We start from the raw sequence: 15,846 nt of genomic DNA, 5'->3' as shown, positions 1-15,846 counted from the left end.
GGGAAAAGACAAAGCACTCTGAGGATCAGAGCCAGGCTTTTACATTAATCTGTCATTTCTCCTTAAAAAAAATATATATTTTTATGAAAAAAAAAAAAATTGCTTAATTTTTGTGTCATTTGTAGTATGTCCCCTTGCACCTTAGTTTCACTTACCTGAACATTTAATTTTATCTACCTCAATATTTTTATTGTATTTTATCTCATAAGTACTAAGCATTTTATCTATCTATCTAGATTAGTTTATTTTTGGTCATTTTCCAACTTATAAAAGACAAATACCCTGGTAGTTACATTAACGTAATGCTTTATAGCTTTAGAAAACAAATCACTTAAACAAACAATAAAACATTTTGTCAGCTGCAGCACATTTTAAATACAAAATCCCCAAACTCATTTTATGTAAAGATGTTCATGTTCATTTTATATGTGTTAATCATCTTGTGTTTAAACATTTTATATTACACACTATGTAATGTGTGATACAATATGTGTAATATTCAGAATAATCAACGTGTAATTTTATTAATTAGTTTGACGTGTTGACGTCCACGTGTGACGCGGCAGCAGCGTTAGTTCCGGGTCAGAAAAAAAAACCGTTTAGCGTCTTCGGCACGCGCTCGATCCTGCCCTGCGTGACGTTAGCCGCTAACTGACAGCTAACGTCGGTTTGTGCGCAGTTTGTTGAAGTCGTAGCTACACTGAAACATTTTGTGGCAGTTTATCGGATCATCTATCACAACAGCAGAAAAAAAAACAACGGACCAACATCGGTGGAGCAAAATCTGCAAAGTCTGGGCGGTCGGGTTAACGTTAGCGCCACCGGTTGCTGTGTGTGTGTGTTTTGGCTAGGTTAGCTAACATTTTGTAGAAACTCGGCCGCCATCGTCGTCTTGACTTTGAGGAGATTCAGCAGCAGCTCCTGTGATAAAACAGGTGAGTTGTCGTGTTACAAGTCTGTCTGAGCTGATGTGAATGTATAAATCTAAACTGCCATGCTAATTTGTCCATCATTCGTTTGGCACAGTCAATGTCAACTGCCGAGCCATGTTCACGTTAAAATGGCGTCATGGTCGAAGTACGTTAACGTCAACTTTGTTGCTAATAATGAAAGTGACTAACGTTAGCGTTTTTATTATTATTTTTTTTTTTTGCCAGCTAACTACATCTGGATACAATCGTAGCTCACATGAAACAAATTCCTTGCCTTTGTTGTAAAAACTGATTTAGCTAATGCACGACTGTAGTGCGGATTTCAAAATTCAGTTCAAACCGGCCCGCTCGCTTGCAAATGTTGAATTTGCCTCATCTGCTTACTCTTAATTTCCAATTTTCTCGGTCTTCAGAGATTTCAGACCAGTTTTATTCATTATTTTTTCTTATAAATGTATTTTGTGTTGTTAAAGATTGTAAGTATAACATTAAGTCAATTGTAAAGATATTCCTTTTATATGTGATTTCTACAAATTAAATTTTAAGAAGTGAAAACGGCTTAAAAATGCCTGATGTTTTTCTCCAGATTGTTATATTGTGTTGGGGTATGTAACCTGAGAGTAGTGTGCTGGAGTGACGGCGAGATCGAAAAGTGGCTAAAGGTATGTCGATTGCGGCTAAACGGCATATACCGATCCCTAGAATGCCATACCGATCCCCAGACTGACATACATATTCTCGGAGTGGTATATACCGATCCCCAGACTGACATACAGATTCTCGGAGTGGTATAAACCGATCCCCAGACTGACATACAGATTCTCGGAGTGGTATGCTGCTATTATGCCGCTGTTATTCCACCGACACATGACGGTATATGCCACTTGAGATTGTTATGGCACTGAGAGACTGTTGGATGGGTACCGCTCCCTGATGAATATGCAAATGTAATGCCACTGGGCTGGTTTGACGACAAGTGTAGCCGTAAACATAAACTTTTTTTTTTTTTTTTTTGTCTTTATTGACAATGCTAACATGACACTTTATCGCAAGTAATGTTATGTTGTTGGGATTGTAGGCATATAGACAGTAATTACACGTGGAACTCTTACGATATGATAGTAAAGTAATATGTGTAAATGTCCGCCTATAAACTACTTAAAGCTAATGAAAGCGCTAACCTTAGCTAACATGGCTAATATTAGCCCAGCCACCTTATAGCCAGTCTGACTAATCGATAGCAGAACTTTTGAGCCTGCCAACAAAACAATACTTAGTGATGGGTTTTCATTATTATGGTGGCTGGGCTAATATTAGCCATGTTAGCTAAGGTTAGCGCTTTCATTAGCTTTAGGTAGTTTATAGGCGGACATTTAGACATATTGCTTTTCTATCATATCGTAAGAGTCCCACGTGTAATTACTGTCTATATGCCTACAATCCCAACAACATAACATTACTTGCGGTAAAGTGTTAAGTTAGCATTGTCAATAAAGACAAAAAAAAAGAAAAGTATATGTTTACAGCTGTACTTGTCGTCAAACCAGCCCAGTGGCATTACATTTGCACATTCATCAGGGAGCGGTACCCATTCAACAGTCTCTCAGTGCCATAACAATCTCAAGCTGCACATACCGTCATGTGTCGGTGGAATAACAGCGGCATAATAGCAGCATACCACTCCGAGAATCTGTATGTCAGTCTGAGGATCGGTTTATACCACTCTGAGGATCTGTATGTCAGTCTGGGGATCGGTATGCCATTCTAGGGATCGCTATATGCCTTTAAGCAGCAATCGACATACCTTAAGCCACTTTTCGATCTCGGCGCTATTGGTCTGTTTTTCAAGATAGTCAAAGTAGCAAGTGTTAGGTGTTTTCCAATGATGGTGTGGCTTGTTTTGCGTCATAGTGAAAGTTTGGAGTATAAAGCTGTTCCTTAATGTGAACCTACTGTCGGACAAAAACAAATGGCCTACTCTTACTATTGACATGGGTCAATACATTATGGACTTGAATGATTAACTGAGTTGAAAATTAAAATTTTTCAGATGCTCAGAATCTATACATTTCTATTTGAAAAAAAAAAAAAAAAAGATCGCTGACAAATTAATAAAAAAAAAGAAGTGCTACTTTGGCTGTGATGCTGTATGTCATCTGCAAAATAATTAGTAACTAAAGTTATCAAACAAATGTAGTGCCAATATATTTTTAACATTACACTATTAAACAAATCATTCTCGGGCTTGTATAGGCACTCGAGAAAAATGGTGAAGGTGTTCACTCTTTTTTCACTTCACGTTGTTACTGTAGAAAATAGTCCAACATGGAAGCACACAGTGGAGGATGCTACAAAAATAAAAAAGTTGTATACACTAATAAAATCACACATCAAGTGTTTACATTTAAATGATTAGTAACTTTAGCTTGTGTCTAAAACTTATCCTTAAAAGATGGGAGGAGGTTAATTTCTGTAGTTTTACATGTATTCAGACTATTGTAATGCCTTCAGCAGTGTATCTTGTTTGGCCAAAATAAGCAATTTAAAGTCAGCATCTTGGGCTTAATGTAAGATTTATTGATCATATTTATTAAGGAGATATTGGCAAATGAATCTGTAATAAAAAGTGTTGCAGCCCTAATCATGATCAGTCTTCTAGAGTTTCTGGAAGTGAGGGGCATTGTTGTGTTTAAAGCCCCCCTTCAGTCAGTTTTTCTTCCTGTCTAACAGGCAGCAGTGTTTTAACCAGTGGGGGCTTGGTTAATAGTCATATGTCATGATTACCATTGCAACTAGGGGTGTCAACGTCTACACGTGTAAACGGATACACGCATAACAAATCATAACCGTTTAGAAAAATCAATAACCGTTTACACGTCTTTTTTTCTTCCTCCTCCTCCTCCTCGTTCATTTCTCATCAATATATATAGTATTCAGGGTTTCCCCTACATGTAATTGACTGTGGCGCACCGCCACGGCAAAAAATAAAAGCCGCCACACCTTAAAAATTCAGGCATAAATAAATCCAGTGGAAATATTTTACCGTCTTCCACCGCAGTCTTTGACGTTAACTAGCATGTTGGATATTTAGCTTGATAATTGGCTAGAGGATTAAAATGGTCACTTAGAGCAGAGTCCTGCACGGGTCACCGCATCCGACCTGTTTTCCGACAGTAGCACAGATTACATTCCGTACCAGAGCCGACCCGCTATAAATTGATACCAACGCCCGAAGGAAAATTGGACGTGCGCAATTTTTAAAACTGAAAGTAAGATAATGTTGCCTGAAAGCTTCAGATAATAACTATACACTTAAATGTTCCCACTAGTGCAGTTATCCGCATACATAGTAGATGAATGGGGCACAATGTTACGTTGATATAAAAAAAAAAACCCACAGCCAGTGTCGCGTCACATCACTTCAAGTTGACTGGGGGACACGATGGCGGCGGTCAACAAGCGGAGCACTGTGTGTTTTTTGAACAAACTGCCAGTGGAAATCAAGTTGAGTGTAGGCTATGTCAGGCAAAGTTGGCTTACAACAACAGCACGAGATCCATGCTAAACCACCTGTGATGGAAACACCCAAACAATTTGGAGGGAGAGACTGCTGCTGGCATCGGTGCTACCACAACTGCGATAGAAAGAGATCATAAATCTCTGACGTGTAACCGGGTACACGTCGGTTAGAAGCCCCGTTTACACGTGTAGAACAAATTGTAAACGTTGACACCCCTAATTGCAACCACACTGGCGTTTTAGCAAGGTAAAGCGATTATGATAACATTGATATTGGTATGGATAAGCAGCATGAATATTAGCAGGGATGTGATGAAAATGTGACCTGAACTGTACGTTTACAGCCACGTCAGAACTTATGCTAAACTGTCCCTAACACCGGTCTGCTATGAACACGGTCACTGCAGCTATCTGTGCTTCTCTTGCTTCCTCTTTCCTGACCACCCACACAATACGCACTGCCCTGTTTCTTAAAGGAGCTTAAATTTTGTGGCTTTGAGCGCAAAGCTACATTTTTGTCAAAAAACTATATGGCAAATGGCATTGCTCATCAACATTGCCTTTTAAAGAAAAATAATGAAATTTCATGAGAATACCAAAATACATTGGAGTAGGACTTAAATGTTTTCTTGTGTGTGTGTTGTTTGTTTTTTTTCCAGATAACATCCATGTGTTGATGAGGGATGATACCTCATAGGTAGCTTGACTTCATGAAACTGCCAAAATGTCCTCAATCCAAGGATTGCCTACACGAGGATCAGATGTAACTATTCTCATAACCAAGGTTAACTTGCATCCCCTTTGTGTCCTTGTGGAGTTCTGGGGAAAATTTAGCCAGGAGAGGACAGCAGATTATGAGTCGTTGGCCAAAGACATTCAATCTCCTGGAAATGCATTTCAAGAACTTGAAGGAAATCCTGGTGATGAGTGCTTGGTCCAGATAGATGGTACGTGGTACCGGTCTCGCATTGTCTCAAGGAATGGCTCAAAATACAGTGTGTTCCTCATTGACAAAGGGGTGTCAAATACTACCACCACAAGTAAGTTGTCATGGGGTGAGAAGAAGCATTTCCTACTGCCACCTGAGGTGGAATTCTGTGTACTAGCCAACGTGTTACCCCTGTCAGCTGAGAACAGATGGTCTCCTGTGGCTCTTGAGTTTCTGAGATCTCTCTCTGGAAAATCTGTGAAGGCACATGTGCAAGATGTACTGGTACCACACAGAACATTTATCCTGCACATACCTTGCATATCTAAACAAATGTATGAGATGGGAATTGCCAAGATGTCTCCAAACATGTTTCAGGACTTTGTTCTCAAGTCGCTGCAGTCACAAAGTGGAGCCGAAATGTCTCAAGACGGAGGTGGTGAGCGACTGCAGAAGAAGGAGCTCTTCTTGTACCCAGAGCTGCCAGCAGGAACCGTCGAGAAAGTCATCATCACAGATGTGACAAACCCACAGAGGATTTTTTGCCAGTTGAAGGTGTTCTCACAAGAGTTGAAGAAACTCTCAGAGCAAATCACACAGTGCTGTGAGGGCAGAATTACCAGTTGTATTGTTGGTCCAGAAATGATTGGGTTTCCTTGTGCTGCAAGAGGAAGTGATGGCAGGTGGTACCGCTCTGTACTACAACAGATTCTCCCAACTAACAAAATGGTGGAAGTGTTGAACGTTGACTATGGAACCAAACAGTTTGTTCTAGTGGAGCATATTAGACCACTGGCTGCAGAGTTCTTCAGGCTGCCTGTTGTGACTTACGTCTGCTCCCTCCATGGAATCATTGACAAAGGGGTTGGATGGACAAGCAGTCAGATTGACTATCTCAGGACCCTTCTTCTGCACAAGACGGTGATTGCCAAATTTGAGTACCAAAGCATCTCTGAGGGTGTTCAGTATGTCACGCTGTACAGTGATGATATCAAAAACATTAACAACTTGTTTGGGTCCAAGGAGAGCTGTTCGTTGGAGTGTGAAAAAACACTTGCAGATTATGCTATCTGTAACACTGCATACAGCCATCAGCGTCCAGCACAGCAGGAGGCAAACCAAAGAAAGATGTTAACTCCTGGACAGGCTGTAGGGGAAGAAGGAGGGCAAGGAAGAGGGAAGACGTTGCCATCTGAAGACCTCTCTCTCAGCTCCTCTCATGTGGCGGCTGTTCAGCATGTTTCTGATCCATCAGAGTTTTGGATCCAAACAGAGAACTATGCAAACAAATTGGATGAACTTATGGATAGTATCTACCATTTGTACAAAGACTCAGAGAATAAACATTTGGTGAAAAATCCAACAGTTGGGCTCTACTGTGCTGCCAATTCAGAAGATGGTAATTTCTACAGAGCAACTGTGGCTGAGGTTTGTAAGACACAAATCAAGGTGTTCTTTGTCGATTATGGAAACACTGAAGTGGTTGACAAAAATAACATCAAGGCCCTTCCTGACGAGTTCAAAAAGTTGCCATGTCTTGCACTGAAATGCTCCCTGGCTGGTATCAGGCCAAAAGATGGAAGATGGAGTCAAAGTGCCTGTGACTTTTTCATCAAAGCAGTCACAGATAAAACACTAAATGTACATGTGACAGCCAAACATGAGGAGGGCTATGTTGTCCAACTAACAGATCCTAAAGCACAGGGAGATAAAGATCTCAGTATGCTGATGTGTAGTTCTGGCTTTGCTGAACGGGCTGAAACACAAAGACAACCTAAAGCCAAAATTGCCACACAACCAGCTTTTCTGCCTCCCATACAGCTTCCTGGTGCCAGATTATCAGGTGTATCTAGGAACAAAGGAGTGTGCCAGATCCTAAACACAGTTGGCCCTGCCAGTAATGAAAGGAGAACTCCTACATTCAAGGAGCAGATGTTTTCCATTGGAAGTGTCCTTGATGTTAGTGTCTCCTACATTGAAAGCCCAAATGATTTTTGGTGCCAACTAGTTCAGAATACAGGACACTACAAGTTGCTCATGCATAGAATACAGGCTCATTACGCAGGCAGCGAGTTTCAACCTCTTGTTGAAACAGCTTGTGTTGCTCGCCACCCGAATAACGGAATGTGGTACAGAGCCCTTGTAATTCACAGACATGAAACACCTCATGTGGATGTGTTGTTTGTTGACTATGGCCAGATGGAGACAGTCTCCATCTATGAACTGAGGAGAATTCACCCTGAATTCCTCGATCTGCAAGGCCAAGCTTTTCGATGCAGTCTGTTAAACCCCACTGACCCCTCGTCTGCCAAAAATAAGTGGAATGACGAAGCAACATCAAGGTTCCACAGCTTTGTGCAAACTGCCGCATCCAACCTTGTGATTTTGAAGTGCACCATATATGCTGTTATGTACAGTGAGCAGAAGATTGTTTTCAACATTGTGGATCTAGAGACTCCCTTTGAGAGCATCTCTGCCAGTTTAGTCAGCCTGGTCAAAAGTGCACCTCCCAAGATAGGCGCTGGGCCATCTTTCCGTTTGGACACATACTACTATTCAACGCACAACGTCAAAACTGGAACAGAGGAACAGGTCATGGTGACATGTGTAAACAATGTCAATCAGTTCTACTGCCACCTGGAGAGGAACGCTGATGTGACAAAAGATCTGAGAATCAAAGTGAACAATCTCTGCCTTCAGCTTGAGAATGTTAAGCTCCCAACAGTCCTTGGAACTTTGTGTTTTGCAAGGTACACTGATGGTCAGTGGTACAGGGGACAGATCAAGGCCACAAAGCCAGCTATTCTGGTTCATTTTGTGGATTATGGTGACACTCTTGAGGTGGAAAAATCTGACTTGCTTCCAGTTCCCAGAGAGGCTAATGACATAATGTCTGTGCCTGTACAAGCACTTGTGTGTGGTCTCTCTGATGTCCCTGCCAATGTTCAGAGTGAGGTCAACAGCTGGTTTGAGACAAATGCTACAGAGTGTAAATTCCGAGCCCTCGTAGTGGCTCGAGAACCAGATGGGAAACTCTTGGTTGAGCTATACAATGGAAAAACTCAGATTAATTCAAAAATCAAGAAGATGTTCCAGATTGAGATGCCCTCAGAAGAGCAGGTTGTCTGCCAGAGTTGGAAAAGACCTGAAGCATCTGAAAGCCATGCAAAAAAGACTCCAAAAACTACTGTGGCAAAACAAGCTGTAGAGATAGAAGATCAAACTCAAACCATCAAAAAAAATGTCCCTGCTCCGAAACCAAGACATCAAGTCAGGGATGCCAGCGTGAATCTGCAGTCTGCACAGAAGCCTTTGCGGCAAGTTTGTGAAAATGGTCAGAGGGCCAAAGGTGCTTGGTTACCGCTGTACAGACCTCCACACCAAAGGCAGTCATGTGAAAGCAAACCAAGTAATGTGGGAAATGGTTCTGAGCTGGCAGGTGCCTCTATCAAACCAAAAAAAGAGAGCCCTCCTTCAGAAACTAAACAAATCATAAAGCCCAAATCAACTGGCAAAGAATGTGTAGAGAACAATGATGCTGGTAAACTCCCTCAACTGGCAGACCTGCCCTCAAAATCTATCACATCAGGTATGGTAGCAGATGTTTATGTCTCGCATTGCAACAGCCCACTGAGTTTCTACGTCCAGCTTGTCAAAGAGGAGGATGAACTATTCTCCCTTGCTGAAAAACTCAATGACCCCCAATCCACCCCCAAAGAAGACATCAAAGATGTGCATCAAGGTGACCTTGTTCAAGCAGAGTTCCTAGATGATTCCTCATGGTACCGAGCAGTTGTAAGAGAAATTCACAGCAATGCAATGACTCTTGTTGAGTTTATTGATTTTGGAAATACAGCAGTGGTGCCAATTTCCAAGATAGCCAGACTCGATTTGGATTTCTTGAAACTTCGCATGTACAGCACACACTGTATGCTGAGTGATGCTGCAGCTCTTGGAAAAGGGAAAGTGCTTGATCCAGAAGTGATGTCAGCTTTCAGAGAAGACATTGGTGGTAATGGAGAGAAGGTGCTCAAATGCCAGTTCATCAGGCAGACAGGATCTGTGTGGGAAGTAAGTGTAGAAGACAATGGTGTGAAAATCAAGTGTAAAGTTCCTGCTAGATGTTCCACTGATGAGTCTGAAATCACTTTAGGGAAACTTGGACAAGTTAAGGAAACACCTGCCCAGCACTCTGACATCAGGCAAGTACCAGAGAACTCACAGTCATCACTCTTGAGCTCATGTTCTCTACGTTACCACCAGCGAGAGTTTTCAGAGGGACAAAAGTTAGAGGTCTACATCACAACTGTCAATGATGCTCAGACATTTTGGTGTCAGCTTGCAGACTCAGAAGAGCTTGATAAGATAACATCAAGTGTCTCAGAAGTTGGGGGCGCAGTTGATCACAAACCTATCATCCCAGGCTCTCTATCCCCTGGCTGCCCATGTATTGCTCTTTTTGCAGATGATCATCTGTGGTACCGTGCAGAGGTCATCGACAAAGATGGAGACAAGTTGTCAGTTCTCTTTGTAGACTATGGAAACCAATCCCAAGTCAGTGTTACAGATGTGAGGGAAATGCCTACCGACCTGATGGAAACTCCTCAACAGGCTTTTTTGTGTGAGCTTGAAGGCTTTGGTGCTTCGCATGGATCCTGGGACAGTGGTGCAGTAGATGAGTTGTCAGCACTTACAACAGACAAAGTGTTGCAGCTGACTGTCACTAGAGTGACAAGGGAAGAAAGACAAACCAAATGCCTTGTTCAGATGCAGTGTGAGGGCCAGGTGATAAATGAGGCACTGAAAACCTGGTGGAAGAGCTCTGTGATAGAAAACCAACCTGGCGATGTTGGACCTACTGCTTCATGCGAAACACCACTGCAGTGTGACCCATCTTTGAAAGAGACTGCAACACCCAAGGATCAGCCAGACTCTCATGAATGTCAAGAAAAGGACACTGCTGTTGTTGACGATCACCCTCAGGGACACAGCAGTGAAAAGCAGGGCGATGACGAACTTGTTGACACTCAAACAGCAGATGACATCCACAGACCAGCAAGTAGTTTAGAGCACAGTAAAAGCTCTGAAGAGAATCTTCATTCTGAATCTTCTGTGGAGTCCCACGAAGGAAAGAAGGATCAGATTTTGTCAGAATGTGTGACAACTGAACCTCAAATACTGAGAAAGACGGAGAGCCTAAGAGAAAATGTTTATAATGAAGGGGAGAAAAAAGTTGGCACTACAGAGGTCCCTCAAACCAAACCTGAAGACATTGTGCCTTGTGATAGTGATGAAACCAAGCTACCACCACCCAGTAACCAAAGTGACCAAGTTATTTTGACCTTAAGTTGTGACACGAATGAGGTGGAAACTGAGAAAAGCACTGAAGAGGAAGGTGCCTCAGGGATGGACACTATTGGGCCAGATGCCTTAAGTTCTCCTTTAGATGAGAACCCTACAGAAGCCAAAGATGAGTCCAAGGTTGCAATTACTGGCTTGGAGTCTGTGCTCGAAGAGATAAATACCTACAGCATGGATACCAGCTTTGACAACATGACTACTACTGGTAAGCAACATATTTAATTTTCTTCTTTTATCTTTGTTACTAATGAGTAGAAAATATGATGCATTTCCTCTTCATCAAATGAGAAGAGTCTTATAAATATGGAAATTAAAATTGTATCACAACTGATGGTCACCTGTTAAGTTGTGGTCAGTAATATAGCGAGCTAATAATGTTGTGTTTGTTGTTGTTTTTTCTTTGCATAGATCCACATAAGCAGAGAGATGACAGCGAGGTTGCCCTTGTAAGGGATAATCCTCCTGGCAGGACGACAACAGCGAAAATGGTAAATTTGGTTCAGTGACTTTATGCCAGAAAATAACAACGCACATCTACACACATACTACCACTGACGTGAGTACAAATGGGTAGACTTGATGAATTCTGATACAGTATTTTGTTCTTCTCAAGGTTCCCCGTGAAGTTGTCTGTCCCAGGGAAAGCTTGGATCTGGAAACGACTGAAACCAAATCTGAAGACTTGTACATGTATATGTACAAGGTACATGTTTTTTGCAATCTTACCTAAGAAGAAGTACTTGATGAATGCATGTGATCAAGGTTTTGGAGGTGTTTTGTCATGATTTTAGTTGTATGGAGATGAGAGCTGTACCTCATCTCAATATGAAACATGTATTGACATTTGGCCTTTTTGTGCTCCATGTTTCAGATCATATATGATCTCACGGAACAGGAAACTGAAGCTGGAGATGGTGTCCCAAAGGAAGAGGTGCCATGTGTTACTGCACACCTGGAGGTAAGCTTATGGAAATGTAGTATCTCCATAGGAGACAATTGAATAAAACCTGTAATGGAGAAAAATACTTGCAATGACATAATATTTTAGTTCCCTGATTTCACTTTTATATTTTGTCACATTTTAGATTACGACTAAATTGGAGCTGCCCTTCTCTGAGCTTTCGGCATCTGGTGAGGAATTCTTACTTTTAACCACACAACACACATGTACTTTGGCTACAGAATGCTCTGTAAAAGGGAATTATGTTTAAGGATAAGGTTTAGAAAAATTAGTTTGTTTATGTATGTTATGTAAATGATGTCCCACTCCACAAATGTTGGTGGAAATACATTTGTTGGGTAAAATAAGTGTAAAATGTCATGCTGTGTGTTTTTCAGTGACTGTATTTTGATGATGGAGTGTGATTGTCTTCGTAGATACTGTGACACAGCCGGGAATCGAAGCTGGAGATACTGTCCCAAGGGAAGAGGTGCTGTGTGCTACCACACATGTTGAGGTGATGTTATGGAAATGTTGTATTTTGTGCGGTGGATTTGCCAATAGTGAAGTAAAAGTGAACAGGGTGTAAAACTGTGTGTGACACTTTCACATCATTCATTCAGTGACACTCTGCATTAGGCTAAGCCCTCAGGTCAGTGATGGATAATCTGCTCTGTTATAGAATGACGTGACGGATGAAGGGGACACCTTGGCTCGTCATGAGGATACATATTCAGGTTTGATGACATCATCTTGTTGTCTGAGTTGTTGATCTAACGTATAATGTGAAATATTTTAATCTCATTCTCTTGTGCCATCAAAGAGGCTTCTTGGTCATCAGGGAAACTCTTAGTGTATCTACATGATCTGTCCTTGTGTTTCTGCAGCCCTGCATGCTGACACTGACACAACACACAGTGAGCTACACACCTGCACAACTCCCTCTAAAGAATCGGTAAAGAATTTAAATTCACAGAAATCTCAACCTTGAACTGCAGAGCTTGTCATGTCTGACATGTGAATTTTGTCTTTATTGCTGCTCAGGTTGACAAGGATGAAGATTTGGCCTGTTTGACGGATGTCTGCACAGGTATGATACTCCAGTGACCAGGCGTGTGCCAGGCATGTTAATCTCTCTCATCACAGCTCATATTGTGTTATCAATTACTTCTGTTTTGTGCGTGCAGATGTAAACGAGCCAAGTGAAGACAGCAAATTCACCAGTGCAAGAGATGATGGTCCCAGCAGTGAGACTTCAGAGGAAATGGTAAATTGCTTCACATTGAGTTTCTACATATGAGGACATGCATCTGCGGGGTCTTTATAGTGTGATGCAGGCTTTGTGATGTTATTGAAGTGTAGCTCAGGGCGGGTAAAACGCAGACCTCTTTTAAACATATGAGGCTATTCAGAGGTGAACACTTTATGATCTTCAAATAATAAACGTGGCCAGTTACAGAAACACTGAGAGGCAGGTTATATTTCATTTAACCAACCACGACTGACGGTCCTCTTGGTCCTCCCTGCCTGTGTGCTGGTTTTGTTTGTAAAGTGCTACACATACAGAGCTGTTATTTTTAATGTGTCTAAATTTGTTTTTCTTTCCATTAAAGTGGTGCAATGTCTGAAATTTTCAGGGCCAAAATGAATCGCTGCTTCCTGACGTGGAGCTTCCTCATGAACAGTTAGATGGTGAGTTGTTTCTAATAAAACATACTTGACATAATATGCCAATGGCTGTGCAATAATAAATATCACAAGGAAGTTATTCTCAAAGAAAGTGTTATTAACCCCTGGACATTTCCACAGACCAGTTCTTACTCATATTAACTGTTAAGCTTTTCATCAGCCTGGTCTACAGATCGGTCCGTGATTGGTCTTGACGAGTCTCTTGTTTATGTTTATTTATCCCATTGTGTTCTCACATTATGTTCAAGGATGTGCAACAGATGTGGAGCTTCCCCACAGAAGCTCCATCAGAGCCATATCATTTAACTGAACATACTCTACTCCCATGGTCCATGTGAATCCTTTGCATTGATTATAGTCTATTTAGAAACATGCCAACATACAGTGTGATATTTGTGTCACCTGCCTCTGTGTATGCAGCTCTGCCATCTGACGCTGAGCCACAAGCCTGCACAGTTTGCTGTCCAGATTTGGTAATGAGATCAATCAACACGGTGTTAAAATGAAACACCAGAACATCACGTCACTGATGAGTGAATGCTGTCTTTGTTGCGTTTCAGGATAACCTGGTTGAAGAGGTCACCTGTCTTGTCAGACAGATCAGTCTGACGGACTCGTGCAAAGGTAACAACTTAATAAGCCAGCCATGCATGGCAATTGATGTTCTAACTAAATTAATTTGGTTTGTAAGCCTGCTCGTACTGATTCCTCCTTATGCTTTCAGACCCACAACAAGAATCTGAGACGGAGGACAGTGAGCAGCTGGTGCACACAGACGAGGTAATTGTGCGAGGAAAGTGTCTTTTGATGGTTGAGTTCATTCTAGTATAACCGCAGGGTTAAAATGGCCACGTGTGTCTCGATAACTTTGATACTTTAAGGTTTAAATGGATAAGTGTTTGTAGCTCTAGATTGTAGACATTACATGGTGTTAACAAGGCACTCAGGATGTACTAGGCCTATGTCGGATGCTTGCAGTGCACCTTCCTAAGGAGGTATATGCACTTTATTAGTTGTGTTAGACCTCAAGTGTCCCCAAAAGAGAAACACAGTGTGTTTACATGGCCAGCAGAGAACAGGAGATGTCAAATAAATGCCAGAAAACAACCTGTCTGAGTTCTCTAAATGTGTTTACAGGATTCCAGCGATGGTGAGCTTGGTGAAGAAATATCATTTTCTGCTGATGACAGTTTTGGTAAGTGATATTAATGAATGATGTTATAATTATGTCAGTGTAGTTAAAATAAATAAACTTGATGCTTACAATAGTAGCATGAAGCAGTTGTGGTATATGTCGGAGTTGAAGACTGTCTTATCAGTCTTTAGCACATCTTTAACTTTGATCACTCAGCTGACATGGAAATGTTCAGATTTCCTGTCAGCTGATCTAAAGCAGTTTCCTCTTGTTTGTTCTAATCTTCATCACTTGTTTTCTTTCCTTTGCAGAATTGTATCCACACTGTGATATGTGTTGCGTGCAAAACCAAGTTACCAAAACAGTATTTTTTTGTTCTTCCTTTTTAGAGGCTCAGCTGACGAAGATAACTCATCTCTCTCTGATCATTAATGATGATTCTGCTGACATCCTGCCTGTTGAGCAGCAGCCAGAGGAGTAAACACTTCTCTGTTTCCTTCGTGTGTCTTTATCTGATACATCACATTGAAATGTATCAGCTTCATTTGCTTTAGTTAAATCAAACAGGCTTCAGTTCAGTTTGTTTCTCTTTGTGTTTGTTCTCAAAGTCCGCAGTGGCAGTTTTGTTTGATTGGATTGGACCTGCAGGTCATCATTATCTTTTGACCCAATAATTTAATTGTTCTACAAGCATCTTGTTAAAAGTGCTCTCATACAGTGATGCTTGTCAGTGTGTGCTTGCCCAGTGTTACTCAGGGCACTGTTGTGTTACAGATGATCTGTAGTGATGAAACGCCTGATAGTTCTTTTAGAAGTACTGAATCTTTTATTTCAGAGTAACGCTGATTTGTGCAGTTGTCAGGCGACATTCAGCAGTTTTCAAGAAATCTTTCTGTATTTTGTGTGGATACATGCATGTGTTGAAGATATCTTTATGTTGGCAAAATAAATATTGTTGCAGATCTGTAAAGATGTGTTATGGTTTGTTGTTACACTTATTAAAGGTCTTGGGGAGTACTACTGCATATGGATAAAACATAATAAAGCCTTTTGTGACTGCAGAAAAAGCTGCATGTGATCTTTTAATTGCCTCCAGTTGCATTGTGGGTAATAAATAGGTGCCAGGTTTTGAAAAGCAGTCCACTGGTCTAACTACCACTGTACTCCTGTAACACTTGTGTACTCATTGTGAACAAATACACAGTCGATACAGCAGAACCAGATATCACCCATATATTCCACATATTCTCTCTTTTCAAAATCGAGTGCCTTCATTACCCATAATGCATCCCTGGATCCACAAAAAGCTCAATACTACTTTTCAGCATAATGTCAAATGGCT

The 15,846-nt window shown here is 41.3% G+C and overlaps 1 protein-coding gene across 2 annotated transcripts; it reads left to right on the top strand.

Annotated features, from left to right (window-relative positions):
* The first annotated feature begins 583 nt into the window (after positions 1-583).
* Positions 584-15,474, top strand: tdrd6a (tudor domain containing 6a). 2 transcript variants are annotated; one of them, XM_030406188.1, is made up of 17 exons: positions 584-935; positions 5,111-10,945; positions 11,149-11,228; positions 11,354-11,443; positions 11,612-11,698; positions 11,826-11,871; positions 12,118-12,170; positions 12,363-12,417; positions 12,568-12,635; positions 12,725-12,770; positions 12,868-12,947; positions 13,318-13,372; positions 13,790-13,842; positions 13,930-13,993; positions 14,094-14,149; positions 14,507-14,564; positions 14,894-15,474. In XM_030406188.1, the coding sequence occupies exons 2-17, from the start codon at positions 5,176-5,178 to the stop codon at positions 14,983-14,985; spliced, it is 6,753 nt and encodes a 2,250-aa protein (XP_030262048.1). In that variant the 5' UTR covers positions 584-935; positions 5,111-5,175; the 3' UTR covers positions 14,986-15,474. The 2 variants fall into 2 exon arrangements, with proteins under 2 accessions (XP_030262048.1, XP_030262046.1); XM_030406186.1 differs by having other exon boundaries at positions 12,118-12,197.
* Positions 15,475-15,846: the final 372 nt, after the last annotated feature.

This window comes from Sparus aurata, chromosome 22, assembly GCF_900880675.1.
Source record: "Sparus aurata chromosome 22, fSpaAur1.1, whole genome shotgun sequence".
In the NCBI taxonomy this organism is placed as follows: domain Eukaryota; kingdom Metazoa; phylum Chordata; class Actinopteri; order Spariformes; family Sparidae; genus Sparus; species Sparus aurata.
This window is presented reverse-complemented; position numbering and strand designations above follow the sequence as displayed.